This window comes from Myotis yumanensis, unplaced genomic scaffold (genome assembly GCF_028538775.1).
Source record: "Myotis yumanensis isolate MYYU_CA2020_CCGP unplaced genomic scaffold, mMyoYum1.0.hap1 SCAF_11, whole genome shotgun sequence".
NCBI classification, from domain to species: domain Eukaryota; kingdom Metazoa; phylum Chordata; class Mammalia; order Chiroptera; family Vespertilionidae; genus Myotis; species Myotis yumanensis.
Window position 1 is genome coordinate 53,840,702 of NW_027223762.1, and position 20,474 is coordinate 53,861,175.

Below are 20,474 nucleotides of genomic sequence, written 5' to 3' on the forward strand. Positions count from 1 at the left end.
GGATTAAAAAACAAACAAACAAAAATCATGTCTGCAAAAGGCTAAGCATAATAAAAGGAAGGAAATTCAGTTTGGGGAGTGGAATTATGAGTGAATCTTTTCTGTCTTTTGTTTCAATTTATGAAAATGTTTTATAATAAATAATGACAAATAATATCTTTCTGAGAATTTCACAATTATTTCTAAACATGTCAGAAAAATAGACTTAAAAAAAAAAAAAGACCAGACGGAACAACTTGTTAGGGATAAATAAGAGCCAATCAAGGGTCTTCGGCAATAAAATAATCTGCCCTTTTTATTTATCACTTTTCAGAGTTTTCACTTGCTGGAAGGAGTGAAAGGCAGAGCAGCATGCATTACCTTTTCCTTTGAAGACAGCGTGGGATGGACAAACTTCCTGTACAGGAGGCTGGAGCCTTTTGTGTAGGGAGAGAGCAGCCAGGCTACAAAGGCTATTTTTAGTTCATAATAGAATGGAAACCTGGAGAGAGATGAGAAATACACATTCCATTAGGTTCTTGGCAATGCTGCCTTGGGCCTGGGAAGGGCCGGACCCGGCACAGACACCTGTCCTGTCTGCACGGGGCTGCAAGGCCCAGCTCCTCCTTTCCCCACCCAGGAAGGTGTGCACACACATGCACACCCAGCTCGAGCCCGCGGCCTCTTCTGACAGCTGGTTTGTGTTTTCTTTTGTTGTCAAAGGAAGCCAGGACCCAGGTTCTCTCAGCAAACCCCACGCCATGCCTGGCAACAGCTGGCACCTCTGTCCGGCTGCGCTCATTTCTGTTGGAGCCGGTGCTCCAGCCCCAGCCTGCAGGCTCAGGCCTCACGGGTGCCACTCACCCAGACACTGTCACTGGCGGCCAAGAAGGCACATGCAGGATGTCCAGCAGGGTGGAGCAGACAAATAATCTTTTATGAGAATAAAAGCCTCCCCTCCGTGGCCATCTCCTCAGCCCCAATAGACAGAGGGACAGGCGCCTAAGTCTTGTCAGAATAGAGGGTGCTACTCACCCTTCTCCAGTCAAGGGCAGGCAAACAGAGCTTATCTTTTTGGTACCCAAAGAAAGGGCACAGGTAACATACAATTCTGGAGTCTGAATCCTGCATACCATTCACTTATTCACCCCATAAGCAGACAGGATTTCCATTCAGCAAGACTGAAATGCCGATATTCCTGGGAAAGAGTTCGTAAGACAAACACTATCCCCCCTGATGTTCCCGAGAAGGAGCAGGAAGACAGCAGGAGGCCAGGCAGCGCCAGAAGAGAACATTGTTAGGAAGGAAAAGTCCCAAATCTTGGAGTACTCACCAACAAAGGAAGATGTCGGTGAATGTCTCTGCTGTGGTGAAAAGTGCAAATATAATCCAGTACATCATCCATTTGACCTGTTGAATGAAAAAGTAACAAAGCTAGTAGAGAAGGTCAAGGGTGAATGGCTGCCCAACATCGAGAAGAAAAGGCCCAGACGCTGGGGCACGTCCAGGCAGTGCTGCTGCGTGTCTACCCCACTCCCCCATCCTTCCCAAGCTCATGTCTAGCTCCACTCCAAACCTTGGGGCTGGAGGCCAACGGGCTGTTTCCATGATTGACCCAGGCTCAAGGTCAAGGTGGACCCTAGGTGACCTTCACTAGCCCTCAGGTGAGCCAGGGAGACCTGTGGACCAGGAGTGACTCAGGATTCACTCAGGTAATTTTTCCAAGTAAACTTTCCAGGCCTTCACAGAGACATACCCGGGAATGAACTGTAGCAAGGCCAGTCTCTCTGGGATGGAGTGGTGATAATCCTCACTGGCCACCTAAGATTCTCTCCTGTGAGAAACCCCTCATCCCCAGCCTCTTACAGAAACTAGATCTTTTTAAAAATCTCTCCCACATGAGCATCCATTCCATTTCCACTGACTCTCACCCTGAGTTGAGGTCGTGGTCCCCTCTCTCCCATTTCCCTTGTCTCTAGCTAGGCTTTCCCCTCCCCAACCCATCCTACAAACCAGCAGTCACAGCTTTTCGGACCTCACGGACCACCAATGGTCCACAGACCACCGGTTGGCGACCGCTGCTACAAACCATCCCCATCCCAATCTTCCAAAAGCATGAACTCATCAGACCACTACCATCTTTTGCTTGGTGTCTCTACCTCTGCCTCCTTCCCAATCTGTCCTCCATATTCCAGTCAGAATGATCTTGTTAAATCCAAACTTGATGATTCTCCTTCCAAGCTTTTAAAGTCTTCAATGGTCCCTTACTGTTAAGATAAATCCCAAATTCCTTAAAATGTTATAAACATCCTTGCATGAACTGGACCCTAATTACCTCCGTAGAAAGCCCTCCGTCTCACCCACACTTGCTTGAATTTTCCACTGGTTATAATGAACCTGAACAGGGCATCTTCCTTTGCCTCCATATTTCAGCCCTCAGATCTCAGCCCAAAGGTCATTTCCTCTAGGAAGTGTCCAAAGTTGGGGTAAGTGCACTTTCCTTTTTCTCTCCCACAGTGTCATACATGCTCCCGTCGTAACACGGAACGTTCTGCTTTGAAAGCACCGGCTCATTGCTATGCTTTTCTTACTAGATTGTAAGTTCCCTGAGAGAGGAGGCCAGTTATTTTTGTACACCACTGTAGCTCTAGCACCCCAAACAGCTCCTGGCAGACAGTATGTACTCAGTGAGTATGTCTTGAATGACTGGATTAGAATGTTGGCATTGTCAATGGGAAAGAAAGGATGGTTTTAAAAAGACTGAGAATAATATGCTTTGGGAAATACTGGCCTACGTGGCTTTTTGGGAAGAAAATAGAGAATTAGGATGGTTTCAAGGTAACAGATGCTCCCCATGAGTACCAGCTGAATAGATGACGGGTATACATGGGAGGAAAGGGGCCTGTTGAAGTTGGGGCATGGTGTGACATGGAGCCACTCACACCAGCAAGGAAGTAAACAAAGGGTCAATTTAGGGAGAAGAGGCTGAGCTCCAAGAACCTGAGGGCAGTCTGAGGGCCCAGGAGACATCCAAGAAGCATGCCCAATAGGCCTCTGGAAAGGCAAGACCGAACGAATCTCAGGAGGGAGAGTGGGGCCATGGCCAAAGATGAAGGAGGCATGGGGGTGAGGGGGCTTGAGTGTTAGCCTGAAGAAGTTTCCATCATGAACCCCTTCTCCTTAAAATGCTTTCATGCAGAAAGGACGGTGTGAGAATGATTCACTGAGTCTCAAAAGGTAAATGGAATACTGGTGGCTCAGAGATGGAAACCATAAATAAACTACCAGGAAATGTGTTCCCCCACCAAACCACAGAGTAACCAAATGATGGCTATTCTTCCCAAGGTATGAAAGAGAAGTTGCCAGGTTTGAGGGATTCTATCCAAAATTCCCTGCAAGACATGGAGAGCATGGGCAGGACGGCATCCAGAAGAGAGAGAGGGAGCTATGGCCAATTTGAGAGGTGATGACCAGGAGCAACTCTGGAATGAAGAGTTGACAGCAGGGCTAGCGAGTCCCTCTGGACTGATCAGGGCAGGACCCAGCAGTGAGGACATAGGAGAAGCTGTGATCCTAGGTCATAGCAGGAGGGTGGGAAGCAGAGCCGAGAGACCTTCCATGAGCCACAGAGATGGGCTGAGACACCAGGACCCATCACCAAGCCTCCAGGGCTCCTGGCAGCCTGCAAGAGCCCGCCCCATGGGCTGTGCAGGCAGCAGGCTTAGCCACCTCTGTAGCCTCACCTCACCCTTGGGTCCTCCCCTACATCAGTTGCCCTATTTCCTGAGTATTCACACTCCCTCTTGCATCTGGACCCCGCTCCGGCCTCCCAGGGCACTCCCTATGCCTAATGACCGAGAAAGCACCGATTAGAGCCTGGTTTACAGCTGCCTCGGCACCATCTGCTGGCAGGAGCTCACAGTGGACAGCTGCACAGCCCGGTGGCCCTGAGAGAATGAGGAAGTGAAATTCCCTCACAGGCAGAACTCTGAGCAGCGCACTGGGCCTGGAAGGAGCAATGTCCTGAGGTAATGCACCTACACTGCCACCAGGCGTAAGAACTATTTTCTTATTTTCTGCACTCTTTGATGCTTGGCATCGGAGGCCTTGCTGATTACGGAGAGACTTCCCTCCCCAGGACCAGACAATTCTTAGAAAGAGAAAAAGACGTGCCCCAGGGTGGACTTTTCATATGCAAACTCACCAATCCAGAGCCCATACGGAGCACTCACAGGTGGGCCAATATTCCCCAGCCCTAATAACCCCAGGCCACGTACCAAGGCAACTAGGGCAGCCCCCACACCCCACCGCCTGCTGAAATTATTCCAGCTAGCCAACCCTAAACCTGACTACCCTGCCCTACCTGACTTCCCTGCAGAAACCACTAGAGGTTGTGGCCCACCTGCTCTGGCCCTGGAGGTGTGCTGGGCCTCCCACCTTTAAGAAGCTGTGAGTAAAAACATCTTTCTTCGTGACAGTCATTTCTGTGTCTGCATGCCTCATCATCCCCGATTAAAGCAAATCCCAAGTACACTTTAAAATACAAGGTAAGGCTCTGGCAATACCATGAGGTACGTGGAAGGATGGCTGAGACTGGTACTGGGCCGTGATCACATTTTGGAACGATGTGGATGGACCCTCAGATTGCAGACATCTGTGAAAAGCCCGTGCCTGACCAGCACCATCGGAATCATGGAGGAGCTGGTTAGAAACACAGAATCTCAGGCCCCAAGACCCTACGGATCAGCATCTGTATTTAATGAAATCCTCTGTTCATTCGTACTCATGTTAAAGTTTGAGATTCACTGGTCATGTTACAGGGTAGCAAGGAGCTAGGGACATTCCAGGGCAGGAGGAATAGGGAAACTGAGACAAGAAAATTAAACGTGGCCAAGCAGTTTGGACAGCTTGGAGCTGGTTTGTAAATAACAAGCCATTATCTTCCCCAAACCAAGGACACTTGAGAGCAAATGGTTAAAAACCTCTTTAGGTAGAGAAAGCAGGAAAGGAGAGGGGAAGGGGGGAGGAAAAAAGAGCAGTTTATTTCACTCCCTAAACAGAAAAGCCATCAGTTTTGGGGCTTGGCAAGATAAAACTGCCAGGTGCTTCCCACAAATTCTGGGAAAGCCACAACAAAGTGAAAGGGGGACCTTGAAAACTAATCTGTACCCAAGATACTTGGCAGAGAGATTTATAATCTATAGACAGAAAAATATATAAGGCAGAAACCTCCACCCCACTCGCTCCTCAGATTAGCCGAGAGAGCCCATCCACACTTTTTTGCTGGATGATTGCTTGCCTTGTTCCTTTAATAAATTTGCATGTTTTACTTTCTTAATAAATTCACTTGAACACAACACCATTACCTGGAGTCACTTGTTTAGATTCATTTATATGAGCAGATGAGAACTGAGATGGGACAGCCTCCCCCTCTGACTCGGGGCTGCCGGATAACTTACACCTCTGGTGTCTGTGAGAGGTGCCCGTAACAGTCTGACTCACAGCCCTTCTGCTTCTCAACCCTAAACTTCCGAGTTCTACTTTTTAATAATTTTAGTGCCTGAAGGATAGGTGCTTCTAGCAGGGATACAATTGGTTCCAATGAAATAGAAGCAGAGACTAGACAGTCACCTGACCACTTCAGGACCACCATGCCACTTGGAAGTGGGTAATAAAGGGACTTATGGGCTTCGACGGGGTGACTGATCCTGATGGTCAGGGGAACCAGGGTTGCTGCTACACAATGTGCAGGGGAGGAAGTTAACGGTCCTGGGGGATCTCCGACTACAGTCTCACTCAGAGATAAAAGTCAATGACTCACAGAGGCAGGATTACTAAGGCCTCATGTTCCTCAGGAATGAAGATTCAGGCCACACCCTGGATAAGGAAGCTCTAACTCAGTGGTTCTCAACCTTCTGGCCCTTTAAATACAGTTCCTCATGTTGTGACCCAACCATAAAATTATTTTCGTTGCTACTTCATAACTGTAATGTTGCTACTGTTATGAATCGTAATGTAAATATCTGATATGCAGGATAGTCTTAGGCGACCCCTGTGAAAGGGTCCTTCGACCGCCAAAGGGGTCGCGACCCACAGGTTGAGAACTGCTGCTTACTGAACCAAAGCTCTGACCGGAGGCAAAGGGAGCATGCATTATGGTGGAAGAAGGAAGCAAAGGAAAAAATGCTGGATGTGCTATGGAACTGTAGGTGCCCAGAGCAGTGGTCAGCAAACTGCGGCTCTCGAGCTACATGCGGCTCTTTGGCCCCTTGAGCGTGGCCACGAAGTTTCAATCGCACTGTTCATGCGTGCCCGCACGTGGTATTTGGTGGAAGAGCCACACTCAAGGGGCCGCAGTTTGCCGACCGCTGGCCCAGAGCACCTTCTGAATTACCCTGGTCCCACAGGTGTCATGTTTTTCAGTCTTTTGAGCTAGTTTACAACTTTGATTTCCACATTTGCCCAAGAAATCAGTTGAATATTTAAAAATAATTCATTTCATCACTCCTGATTGGTTATGTGTCTGCTCTTTGGAATCTCCTTTGATGTGTTTTTAGCAGCTTACTGGTTCCCTCATTAATTAATGAATTACGTAAAATTTTTACATGTGTTAATTTTATATTTGTACAAGAGTCGTGATTTTACCCTTTAAAGATTATCTTTTAACAAAAGACATAAACACAAGTTATGAACTTATGACCACTTGCATGACTAAGGACTGTAGCTTCTACCAATATTTTCTTCATTTTTTTGTTATGTATAGACTTAAATATTTTAACTAATTTTATTTATTCTCCTTCTCCCCCTAATAGAGTATATGGGTGGTTCACTCGATCATTTAATTTTTTAGAGTGCTGAATATTAAGATTAGGTCCTGTCAGAGCCAGAGGAAGCGAGGTACTGGACCTGCAGCTGACTCAGCTGAAGAAATTTGGATTTAACAAGCAAATGAGTTGCACAGAATTCTTGTTGGAAGATTTTTTAAAAGCCAAAACCTGGGTAAAGGAGTGGATGTCAATGTTGGGCAACCAAACAAGTAACTGTAATGGAAATATATATATTGTATATGTGTATATATATGTGTGTATATATATATATACACATACACACACTGTATATATATACAGTCATATTATATACTGTATTTTAATTTCATTAAACATCATAAATTTTATTGAATATAATTATATGTAATATGTAAAAAATACATGTTTATTACCAGTATCCAAAGCCTTCTAATTTTGAGATTGTCTTTTTGGGCAGCAAGGCCTATTATCTAGGCTTCAAATGCCCCTAGCCAGGGTTTTGAATCTTCACCGACTGTTCCAAAGGCACAGGCAGCTGGAAGCCGGAAGCCAGTGTCCACTGTGACGATACTGGCAGCAGCTTCCTAGCCAGACCTTTCCTGTGGCATAAGCTTACCTGTCACCAGGTTTCTGGGATCCTCCCCAATTTGAGTATCTTCCCCCCAGCCTTCTAGTTTGTCCGAGGAATTCCCAAATACCCATAAGTTCCTTTCTGTTTAAGTGCAGTGTGTTTGGAAAGACATAAGAAGCTATGAATGTTGAGAGCAGTGTTTCTCAAACGGAGGATCCTATAAAAGGTCTGATTTTCATTCCGGAAGTCTGGGCAGGACGCGAGAGTCTTCGTTTCTAATAAGCTCGCAGGTGTTGTTGCTCATTCTGGTCCACAGGCCACACTGAGCAAGGGACGGAGAGCACTCAGTGCTTGTAGAGAAGAGGCTGGAGAGTAGGGAGGAGCAAGACAGAGGGTGGATAAGCCTGTATAATGGGTCCGCACTCGATGTTGCAGGCGAGAAGCAGTCATTCAAGGATCCGGAGGGAGTAAATGAGTATTCCCACTGTTCAAAGGCTTCTAGAAGTTATATAGAGTCTATATTATAGACAGCAGAGTGTGAGATGAGGGACAGGAGCAGGAGAACCAATTAGGGAGTGTGGCAGGCAAAACACTAGCCCCTGCCCGCCCCCAAATGATGTCCTCATCCTCGTCTCCAGAACCCATGAGTATGTCTACTGCAAATGGGCCTCTGCAGAGTCGTTAAGCTAAGAACTTTCAGATGGGAGACCATCCTGGACTGTCAGGTGGCCCACTGTGTCCCATGAGTACTTCAAGGCGGAGACCCTGACCCGGCGGTGGCCACAGGGAGATGTGACTATGGAAGGATGTTCAGGGATGAAACACAGTGGACCTGAAAGAGGGAGAAAGAGGCTCCAGCCCAGGAATGCAGGTGACCCGCCTCCAGGAACTGAAAAAGGCAAGGAAGTGCATTCTCCCCTAGAGCCTTGCCTGTGTTAAGCCCCTAAATTCATGGTCATGTGTTACTGGAGCAATAAAAACTAGCAGAGGAGGCTACTGCAACATTCCAGGGAGGAAATGATGACAACCTTGCTTAAGAGAGTGGCTGCAGAAACGGAGAGACCTGGTCTGACAGATTATTAGGGGACTAGGGACGTCGTCACCAATCAGGTGTGTGCACGGCTGGGTGGTGAGGGAGAGGCAGGGGTACAGGGAAATTCCCAGATTTCTCTCCTGGACAAATGGATCCATGGTCAAAAGGAGAAGAGAGGCGAGTGTACACGTGTGAGCGTGCCAGTCTCCCTAACACTATTCAGCTCCTTTCTTCCAGTTCCATTTTTACCAAGAAACCGTCTCATCTTTATTCTCAAGCTTTCCTTTCGGGAAAAACACGTGTTCACCAGCCAACACACACAGCTGCTCTGCTTGTCAGTTATACGTTTCACTCTAAATTTATGAATTGCCCTTCTAGTGACAAACCGGGCTCCTGGGAGATTGGTCAGAGCAAAACAGTTTACCAGGCTTTGATCTCTCCCAGAAGAGCGGACAGAGCTGAGTTTCTGTCCCTGCAAAGCAGAAGGTCAGGCCTTGAACCAGGGTGACCCCAGCTTTGCCTCCTCACCTGGCACAGCTGCCCGGCGCCCTGGGCTGGAAGGGAGACCTGGAAGAGGCTGCCTCGTGCTTCCCCCCGTGCCAGGTCAACAGAGACTCATGAGGTTCTGTGCTTATAACTTAACAGCTATTTACAGCTCACGCTCTGAGGTTCCCAGTCTCTGGGGAGAACCCACCCCCGTCTGGACCCCCGGCCTAGTAGCAAAGGCAAGCCTGGGCGAGCAGTTCTAGGAAACCGAGAGGGGAGGGTGGTCAATGCTGGTTGCAGTTGACTGGGAGGTGGCTGGTTTCATCATAAAGATGTCCTGGGGCAGTGGCCGGCAAACCGCGGCTCGCGAGCCACATTCGGCTCTTTGGCCTCTTGAGTGTGGCTCTTCCACAAAATACCACGTGTGGGTGCGCACGTACAGTGCGATTGAAACTTCGTGGCCCATGCGCAGAAGTCGGTTTTCGGAAAGGAGGTAGATGAAACAAGTATACAAGACGAGTGTGGATGGGAGAGTTGGAAGGGGTCGACCTCAGCGAACGTACTCAATCAGACTGAGGACGTTTTTAGTAAAGGCCAGCTTGGGAGTACCCTAATTAAGTTAATAACACTGTACCTACCTATATAGTTTAAGTTTAAAAAATTTGGCTCTCAAAAGAAATTTCAATCGTTGTACTGTTGATATTTGGCTCTGTTGACTAATGAGTTTGCCAACCACTGTCCTGGGGTATCTGAGAATGGAAATGATGTTTCCAACCCTCTCCGAGTTGGAACCCTCTTTACCTGACAAAGTTGCCAAGTGACACCTCTGAGTCACAGAGGGAGAGCGAAGACCCTCTGTCCCTCATGACACTGGGGGTCAGGGCCGTTGCTCTTCACCCCGCAGTTCAGCTGAAGAAAAGGAGGCTCTTGGAAGCCAGCTTCTCGCCATGCATGCATCAAGCAAACGCCAGAGCCAGCACTTGACTTCAGGCTCTTGCTGACAAAATCCACATCCTCTGTACTTGGACCTGGGTGTCTCTCCTTCCCTCAGCCCGGCCCTGCAGGTCTCTGTCACTCAGGGGTGGTCTCATGGTTCTGTCTAGAGGAGCCCAGCACATCTAGGGCCGTGACCACGGCTCCCAAATCCACTCAACAGCAATACATCCTCCAAACCAAGGAGCCCCTTCCCACGTGCTCTGCCCTCTGCTAGGTGCTGTGGGGTAATAGCTGTAGAATAATGAACAACTCCCGCCCTCTAAAAGCTTATAAAGCAACAGGGCTTACATCTGGAGCATCTGAATCGCAGAACTGGGGTGGGCTAGAGCCTGAGTCGCAGACCCAGGAGCTGAACCAGGTCTGCTGGGCCCAGGACCCCTGCTCCTGCCCCTGGTGCTGGACTGTCTCCCAATAACAGTGCTTTCTGATCTACACAGTGTTTTCCAGACAAAGAAACAGGCTCAGCGAGGTGAAGTCACTCATCCCAGGCCACACAGTGGCATGTGGTAGACTGGAGACCTCGGTTCCTCTCGCTGTATCCCCCTGCGTTCCCCGCTTCTGCACTCTAGTTCTAAAGAGGAAGTGTCGACGGGGAGGGGATTCCTGGGCCACATCACGTAGGTCTCATGAGGAGAGCGATGAAGGGACTCCTCAGCCGGCTGCCAGCGCCCACAGCAGAGAGCGCCCACCTCCTCCCGCCCGTTCACACCCAGTTCACTCCCCAAAGTGCTACTCACATATTCTTTAATGTCCTTTGATTTCACGGCCTTGTAGGAGTAATATGCAGGGTAAAGGGTGCCAAATATAAGCCTGGAGGGAAGAGAGAGAAAGAGAAATGTGATTTTCATTCATGATGGGAAATGTCTGTCTTCAATGGCAGGAACCGTTCTCTCGGCTACGGAAAGTGCTGCCGTGGGCTTGACTTATGGTTTCCGAATGCCCTGAAGTCCGCTCCTGGCTGGGATGTGCTTCGGGACCTCCTGTTACAACCTACAAGGGTGATTTGGGGTCATGGAAGCCAAAAATGGGGTGGGGTGGGAAGCCAACCTGCACATAAGACACTGAAATTAAGGGTCAGACCTTCCTCTCCTGCTGCTAATCCCCAGATGCTCTATGAGCCTGTGGCAGGCGGCAGGCACTGTGGGCTTCCTTCACCACGGAAACCGGCTCACTAAAAGTTCCTTCTAATTTCACGCCTCTCCTGCTTGATTTCAGCATCCTGCGGCCGGAAATCAGCTTTCCAATTGCAAATCCACGCAGGCCAAGCCACACGCATCCCCACCCTCATTAACCTGCTTCTCGCTGCTCTTAAGACGAAGAAGCAAAAATAACGCCAGCCAGCGCCAGCGTGACTGCTGGGCAGCAGCTCTCTGCCCGCGGGCAGGGCTGCATCGGGTCATTAAGGAATCTGACTCTCAGCCCTGCCTCTAAGGGCTGCCTGGCAGAGCCCCACCCGACCTCATTCCCTCCACCTCGCACCTCCCCCCACCCCCAAGCTTTTGCCTGGGCTGTGGTCTCCTTCTGGAATCTTCCCCCACTTCTGTGTCTGGTTCACATGCCTGTTCACCAGACCCAGCTCCATCATGACTTGGTCACAGAAGCCTTCCCTCACCTCCAGCTGGGTCAGTCCCCCATCTCCTCCTCCCCGCGCGCCCCCCCCCCCCCGCCCCGCCCTCACAGTCAATGTGCATATTATCAGGGTGCTCTTTCACTAGTGTTTGGGGGATACTTTGATTGACAGGATCTCCCCATTGGACTGTAAATGTCTTCAGGGCACAGAATGGGTCTGTTTTATTTCAACAATGTATTTCTAGCACCTGCCACGTAGTAGGCTCACAATGTTTTTAAATGTATGACTTGACAGGAAGTTGGCGCTGGAAGAGTTTATTCCTTTCGCCTGACAGATAAGGTCACCCAGGTGTTCATTCAGATGCAAACTGAGTGGGCACCAGAGGTGCATGGCTCCCCACCCCCCAAGAGCCAACATCTCCTGTGAACACCCACCCACAGAGCTTCCGGGGTCCCTGCAAGGAGGCTCCACATTTGGGAACCCCAAAGCCCTGGCTCCCTCATCAGTATTTAGAGGTCGTACAGGAAACTCGGAGTCCAGATGCCATCGACCACGCAGTGGGCAGTGTTCCCACAGCGCTGCGGCCAGGCAACACTCTGACATTCTGCCTCCGGTTGCCAGGGAAAACCAGTTAACTGAGCAGAGTCCGTTTCTAAGATGCTGGCAGGGACAGGGTTTTTGCACCCTTGCCTCACACAGGCCTGGCCCTACGTGCTACACAGGCATCGCCTCAGTCCTCAGGCCGCCTCGGCTAGAGGAACCTCTTTCTCGGACGGGACACCGGCGCACAGAGCGGTCAGCCGCTTGCGTGTCTAAGGTCTGATGACCGTTGTGGAGTAAAGCCTCTGAAGACTGGCTGATGTCGGCTGGCGCCCTGGCCAGGGCGGCCTCCTCCCAGCCTGGCCTTTTACTAACACTGTCCTCCGGCTTCATCCTCTGTGAGGGCAGGATTATGTCTGGTGAGCAAGATAAGCCCGCAGAGGGGATGAGTGTCTGAGGGGAGGAGAAAACGTAGGCCTCAGGTGGGAGGGAAGAAATTGAAGGAAGCGAGCAAAGGCACCAGGCGTGCTGAGGGGGCACAGCCTGGGGAAGCCCACCGGGTGCAGGAATGAGCCCTCCTGGTGAGGAGGTCTCCCCAGGGTCCGCCCTGCCCTCCTCCCGAGCATTCTCAGATACCAGAGTCTGCTTCCCTCCCTGAGGCCTTCCTGACCTCCTCAGCCCCTGAAGATTAGGTTCTTCTCTGCCCCCTACACGCCGCCACATCCCTCTTTCTTAGCCCTTACGCATGCACTTGCGGTGGTTTATTCAGTGTCTGTCTGCCACCTTAGATGCCCCACAAAGCCAAGGCCGGTCTCTTGTCTCATTCATAACCGCGCCCTGGGCCTGGCCAGTGCTCGGCGAGTACCCGGTGTTCTCTGTCTGGTGAAGTAAAGGGCAGAGCCATCCAGGGCACATTCATGATGCTGGGACTGAGCTCTCGACAGCAAGGGGATGCCAGATGGCAATGGCTGATTCAGCAGAGCCTCAGGCAACGTGCCCCTGGCTCCCCTGGCACAGATGCCCTGGTTTAGCCAGGTCTGCCAGGAGGGTTTCCAGCCCCTGCCCTGAGGCAGCGTGCGGCTGGCGGAAGAGAGACAAGTGCAAACTCAACAGCCGCTATTTGCTCCTCTGTGAGCTCCCAAGAGCAGCGACACCTCTGGTCACGGAACTGGGACCCCTCAGTGGTGCGCGGACGGAGGCCTGATGTGAAGTGGTGGCCGGTGTGCCCCTACCTGACAGCATGGGGACAGCAAGATAAATTTGCTTTTTCAGACACTAAAATCTCCAAAGCCCCGGCAGGTAGAGGAACACACTTAGCATCTCACTGCCCAGGGAAGGGAGGACGGGATTAGAATGCTGAGTACGTCTAAATCTATTTTGGAGACAAGAAGTAACAGATGAAGCAGGTCCAAGCCAAAAGGGGTTGGGATCTATGTCCACGCAGACCAAGTGCCCCTGCTAGTCCCCTGCCCCCCACCCCCCACCCCAGCCCTCCCTCGGCCTCCGGATCTCACCGGCAGCAGCTGTCCCCACAATGAGCCATGCTCATCACTCACAACTGTGACTTCCCGCCTGCTCTCCGTCCTGCCTAAATCTTAATGCAGGATCTTCCCACAGCCTCACAACTGTTTTTCCTGATAAAGTCCCACTAATCCCTTAAGATCCATCTCAACAAAGCCACTTCTGTGAGTCTTTGATCACTTGTCCCTCAGAATTTTCTTGATATTATTTAAGTCCATTACAGCCCTGATGCTGTCGTATTAATAAGACGTTTAAAATAATGATATCAATATCGCTGAGCACTAATGCCAGGCACTGCTCTATAGGTTGTATATATGCCTCACTTAACCCTCAACACCCATATGGGATAAGAATTCAACTCCATTTTATTTATTTATTTGTTGTTGTTTTAATCTTTATTGTTGAAAGTATGACATATGTCCTCTTTTTTTCCCCACTGATCCCCTCCAGCCCACCCAGGCCTTCAGCACCCTATTGTCTGTGTCCATGGGCCATGCATATATGCATACAAGGTCTTTGGTTGATCACCTCCCACTTACCCACCTCCCCGCCTTCCCTCCGAGATCCCACACTCTGTTCCCTGCTTCCATGGCTCGGGATCCGCCCAGTTCACCAAATCTACTCCGTTTCATAGTCGAGGACACTAAGGCCCCAGGAGACCACAGCCAGGAGCAGCGCTGGGACGTGGGCCTGGGCAGCCTGACAACAGGGCCTGTCCGTGCCCCCTGGGCTGACTGTGCTGGCTGACTCAGTGTCCCCGGCCAAACCACGCAGCCCTAGGTGGTTCGTGGGGTCTCTAGTGCCTGGCACAGCCCCTGCTGAAGTGGCCAATTGAAAAATGTCTGTTGAGTGAATAAATAACAAAGAATTGAAATGTCTCTTGGGAACTTAACCCACTTCATAGATTCACAAAACTCTCTCTACAAGGTCAAGAGGAAAGCGGTAAAATACTTAGGAGGATCTCCAGCTACTTAAGTGCTCACGTCAGCCCCAGCAGAGGCGAGGAGGAAGGCGTGTGTGCCTCTAGAGAGGAGGCAAGGCTGGGCTCTGTGCCCACACACTCCTCCCAGTTACCTGTGACCGGGCCTCGAACCACCCTCCCTTCTCCACAGTCACTTGCTGTGAACTTGAAGCCTGCCACCCCTAACTTACTGGCTCCATTTATCTGCCTGTCACGTGTCTCCTATGTTTGCCTCCTCCTTCCTCCTCTTCCTCCAAGTTAGGGGCCTTCAGAATGTTTGCTTCAGAATGAAAACAATATGCGTTCTTCCCATCTGTGGGTGCCACGGGGCCACGATCACGGGGGGCCTATGGAAGAACTGTCCTCGTGGGGGTGTCCAGGAAACCAACACCAAAAGCGAAAGCTTCACAGTTTGACCAAAAGAAGAGTTAGCATCACATCATAACTGGTGCCAGTGATTGCTCTGCGGGGTGCTGGGCACGGCTGTCGGTGCTCCACCTGCCTTTTGCATGTACAAAACCCCTATGACATGGGCATAATTATCATCTCCATTTCACAGATGCAAATAAAATCAGACGACGTAAATAACTGGGCACAGGTTGCACAGCAAGTCCAAGGCGATGCTGGACAAGAATGTGGGATTTCACAGTGTGGGCGCTAAATCAGTGACGTTCCCACTTGTTTGATCGAACAAAATCAGTAACATATTTTAATCACCCATTATTTGCATTACCACGAATCCTTGGCTTTGCTGAGGAAATTTTTTTAAGTCATCATGAGAAGCAACTTATTTAAAATGAAATTGTCTAACACATAAGCCTACTTACCAAGGCTCATGCAAACTGTAACACGGCTTGGGTTCTGCTGAAAACAAACGAAAGAGTGAGGGACTTGTGTCTTGTGGATTCCCTCTTATTCCCCCAGAATCCCCCACATGCCTGTCTAACACTCCTCTGATCTTCCACACTCAGAACACACTGTGGCTGTCCCTGTCCACAGAGCTGCTCAGCTCCTGTGAATGGGGTACGTGGCCTGGCTGTACAGCCACGTGAACCCTAAGCTGCACACAGGAGGAGGGACAACTGCCGGGAGCCGGTCCATCCTTGCTGCTTGACACAGTCGCTGCAGAGAAGAAACATCTGCACAGCATATGTTTCAAGGGACCTGGCGTATATGGCATACTGTTCTTAATATGTTTGCTCCCTTTAGCACTATGTGTTTTAACCAAGGTCACCTCTCCGAGAAAGGTTGTTTTCCCAGGTAGGGATTTTTCCCTGAAGTTAAGGAGGGGATAAAACCTCTTAACTAAGTGCCAGGCGGGTAGTTAATCACTTTAACTACAAACAATCACCCTTAAGCTACATAATCTTTACTCCCTGGAATGGAGATAAGAAACACCCTAACCTTTGCAATAGAAATTGACAGGATTAAAATTAACTGGTATAAATACAGATGTAACAAGACAACAAGACAGAGAACCTAGAGACAGAACCTAGAGACAGGATTTGGCTGGAGATCCTAGACAGAACCTAGAGACAGAACCTAGACACAGAACCTAGAGAGAGAACCTAGGGAGAGAACATGGCAAAAGATCCTGGACAGAACCTGGCTACAGAACTTGGCTGGAGAACCTAGACAGAACATGGCAAGAGAACCTGACTAGAACCTGGTGACTGAACCTGGCTGAAGAACCTGGACAGAACCTGCCTGGAGAACCTAGACAGAACATGGCAGGAGAACCTGGAGAAGCTGGATGGAGAACCTAGCGAGAGAACATGGCCATAGAACCTGGCCGGAGAACCTTGCTACAGAACCTGGCGACTGAACCTGGCTGGAGATCCTGCACAGAACCTGGCTGGAGATCCTGCACAGAACTTGACTGGAGATCCAAGACAGAACTTGGCTGGAGATCCTGGCTAGAGATCCTGGCTAGGCTGCTGATCAACTGAAGGCTGTCTCCGTGTCATTCCATCTTCGCCAACTCCGTCCACACCTTGGGGAACCCCTGGACCTGTTGGGGTTTGACCCCAGCAGACAACCTCGGAGGCCTGGGAGCTGGGGGGCCTTGGTGCTGGTCTGTGCTGCACCACTCCACACACAAGAGTCCTTGGTAAGTGCCCAGGAGCCTCACCCGTTTCATTTCCTCTGCCCACTGGGGTGTCCCCACAGGTGCTGGTGGGAAGGTTACGTGCGATGACATGCAATAAAAAATGCTGAAGACGAAAATGCTGCACAGATCTGTGAAATTATTTCCCCCACGGTGGAGGCTCTAAGCCGAGGGCCCAGTCTGTGGTGTCCCACCACCAGGAGGGGCGACGCCTCCGTGGGAGTCATTTACCCAGTCCCGGGAGAAGGCTGGGTTCAGCACTTGTGTCCGTAAGACCCAGGAATGCCCGGTGGCTGGGAGACCCAGGACGGCCCCTGCCTGCAAGGGAGTCCCCTGGGGGGGGAGGGGGGAGGAGAACACAATGTCTTTCAGAGGTGTGGGAAGTGGTTCCACTGTCCCAGCGGAATCATAAAAGTATCCTACGCTCTCATTCGCTCCTTGGTTCTGGGTGTGTGACATCAGGGAAATGCCTTTTTCCAGAAGGCTCTGGAGAGTCTCAGAGGACACATGAAGTCAAGTCTGGGTCCCTCCCAAAACAGAGAGAGAAGATGGCTGACAAGTTTATGCTACTCCCTTGGCCTTATGCACATTCGACCCAAGAAAGCTTTACTATAAATGGCACAGTTTGTAATGGGATCTTACCTCTGAGATCTTACCTTCCACTTCAACCCTGACTGTCTGTGGAGAAATGCATGGGCTGAGGCATCTCTGGAGATGCCCCTGGGGGAACAACTAAAGGAACTGGAAGTCTCCCACATTCTAGTGTGGCTAGTTCTACAGAGCCTTTGCCATGGCAGCGGGTAGAGAAGAAGAGCTGGCTGGCTGGTTTGTTGATTAGATGGCTGGTTGGTTTGGGAAGCGGTTGAATTCAAGGAGCAGGGGGTCTAGAGGACAGGGCCCTGGGAAAAGGGGCCTGGTCTGGGAGAAGTATCAGCCAGGGCCCAGAATGACACCTCTGGGACCCTGTGCAGTGAAGGAGGATGTGGCCCAGGGGAAGGAGTCCCAACTGAAGGTCAGGAACCCTGGTTCTAGGCTCAGCTCTGATCTGAACTAGTGGGTGATCTTGGACCCGCCCCCCCTAACCACTCCCCTTAGCTAGACAGCCTCTCTCTCTCTTTTTTAAATCCTTACCCAGGGACATGCTTAGAGAGAGGAAGGGAAGGAGAGAGAGAGAGAGATGGAAGGGAAGGGAAGGGAAGGGAAGGGAAGGGAAGGGAAGGGAAGGGAAGGGAAGGGAGAGAAAGAGATCAGCTGCTCTCTGCACATGCCCCGGCCAGGGATCAAACCCACAACCCAGGTATGTGCCCTGACTGGGAACTGAACTGACCACCTTTCGGTGCACAGAACGACGCTCAATCAACCGAGCCACTCTGGTGGCTGGGCTTGGCAGTCTCATTTTCATTCAGGAAATACTGACCTACTGACCTGGTAAATATCGTACCGACCTGGTATAGTCGCTGGTGAGCCAGCAGTGAGCAGGTGGTGGAGCACCCCCTCCCCCAGCTCAGGCATTCTTTCTTCCCCTGACTTCGGTCTCACCCAGGTCCAGCCCTGCCGCTGCTCAGCTGCTTGAACTGTGTGGATACTGCTGAGCATGCACTCTTCCCGCCTCACACACACTCCACATCCTGAGATAGCAGGAGGACGTTAGCAAACACCCAAATGGTGGTGATAAGCAAAACAAGCAGAGCTGTTACAAGGCCCTCAGGCCGGACATGGACAGTCACGGTCGCTCTGGTGTATTCCTGGGAACTGCAGCAGAGGCAGAGGGGCCAAGGGGGGCATTGTTTTTTGCTGTATCCCTTGTCACCAGCAGGTGGGAACCATGGGTCAGCCAGGCAGAGTGCTGACAGCTGTCCTCTGGGAGGGTGGAAAACAAAGAATGGATGGACTGGAAAACAGGAAAACACGGGTGTGTTTTCATCTCTGTGGATGTACAGACAAGCAAACAATGCCGCGAAGCCAGGGTGACAAGAACTGACAGCATTCCTGATCGAGAAATTCCACTGCTCAAAACACTTCCGTAGCTCCTGACGGCCCAAAGAAAACATCCAAACTGTTTACCTTTGAAGGAGGGCTTCCACCATCCAGCCTCAGCCCAGCCCACCAGCCTCACACGCCCTCCACTAAGTCCTGTGCACACCTCGTGCGGTTCTGCCCCTGTGCCCTGCCATCATTCAAGAGCGTGGAATGTGACTTGTTTATGTTGGTTGTAGAAAATGTTTTAAAGACAGTAGTCTCCCCTTACCCGCAGGAGAGATGTTCCAAGATCCACAGTGGATGCCTGAAACTGTGGACCGTACCAAACTGCACAGATACTATGTTTTTGTCCTACACATACACACCTTTTTGCTTAAAGGAAGCACCTTATGGCTTCTCTTTGGCATATCTGAATCAGCAATATCACTGCTCTTGCACTTCGGGGCCGTTATTAAGTAGAATAAGGGTTACACAAACACTGTGATACTGCAACATTAGTGTAAACGTACAGCATGGATACCCTGGACAAAGAAATGTTCACTTTCCGGTGGGAGTGAATGGGACAGTGTGAGATTTCATCCCACTACTCAGAACAGCGCACAAGTTAAAGCAAGCATGTCAAACGCAAAGGCTAACACGGGCCAAATAAACAAGGTTTAAGTTTACATGGGCCACAAAAAAACAGAAGCTTCAATTTTCATAGAAACGTAGGTTTATTTCGATAGAGACATGCTGAATACAAAGGGCTGAAATAAATGAGTCATCGTTAACATAAAATAGAACATTTTAATAAAAATTAATATTTTTTCTTGAACATTAACTTATCAGACACTGATTAACTGAACAAATTAATAAGCATAATGCAAATAAACCTACTTTTCCTGTTCTCCGAAAGCAAAATATATCCTGTTGCGCACACCAAACAAGTCAGTCCAAGACTAACGACATGGCAATCAGCTGCTAGAATATTCGCTACTAGTATTAGTGGAGAGAAATGGTGTGCCTGCGCGTAAAGCACATAAGGGAAATGAATGCAACATGATTATAATAGTCAGTCATTAGCGAGCATTATAGTTTGTTATTAATAAGTATGTATAACTGGATATTGTAAAAATTAAGTTTTGAAATTACTTAATGGACCATGAGTTTGACATGCTTGAGTTAAAACTTATGAATTGTTTATTTCTGGAATTTTCCATTTAAAATATTTGAACTGCAGTTGAATGGGGATAATTGAAACTGCAGAAAGTAAAATCATGGATAAGAGAGGACTACTGCACAGAAAGTAATGAAACAAAAATCAAAATCACCCACAATCCAAGCTCTCAGCAATAATAGTAGTTAAAATACTGCTATGCTGGACATGTCCCTCCCATACTGGGACACCAATAAGCATTTGTATATGTCCCTCAACCTTCCCCATGCATGCATAGTCTAGGGCAGTGGTCGGCAAACTCATTAGTCAACAGAGCCAAATATCAACAGTACAACGATTGAAATTTCTATTGAGAGCCAGATTTTTTAAACTGAAACTATATAGGTAGGTACATTGTTATTAACTTAATTAGGGTACTCCTAAGGTTTAGGAAGAGCCACACTCAAGGGGCCAAACAGCCGCATGTGGCTCGCGAGCCGCAGTTTGCCGACCACGGGTCTAGGGGAAGTATCTGCAGCAGAGGCAGCAGCCCAGCTCAGACCGTCATGGCCACAAGGGGCCCTGAAGGCCATCTGATCCACCCTCAGCATCCACCATCCCCGCATCCCGTCAGATGCTACTGCTGACTTTGTCTGAACCCTTGCACACACAGGCATTCGCTGTCACCCAAAGCAGTCTGGTCCCAGAGGTTGGCATTGGGGCTGAGAAACTTGAATTAGTAGTTCCTGCTGGGTAGGTGACCTAAAGAGATACAGACTCAGGAGTGGG

At 49.8% G+C, this 20,474-nt stretch overlaps 1 protein-coding gene across 2 annotated transcripts in view; it reads right to left on the reverse strand.

Moving 5' to 3' along the window:
* Nucleotides 1-20,474, reverse strand: part of REEP1 (receptor accessory protein 1) — an 89,566-nt gene that overhangs the window by 34,882 nt on the left and 34,210 nt on the right. For both annotated transcript variants that reach the window (XM_070429645.1, XM_070429644.1), the window contains exons 2-4: nucleotides 10,609-10,681; nucleotides 1,313-1,389; nucleotides 361-481 (exon numbers count right to left, since the gene is read on the reverse strand). In XM_070429645.1, coding sequence (XP_070285746.1) covers nucleotides 361-481; nucleotides 1,313-1,389; nucleotides 10,609-10,681 — 271 coding nt within the window. The remainder of the gene's footprint in view (nucleotides 1-360; nucleotides 482-1,312; nucleotides 1,390-10,608; nucleotides 10,682-20,474) is intronic.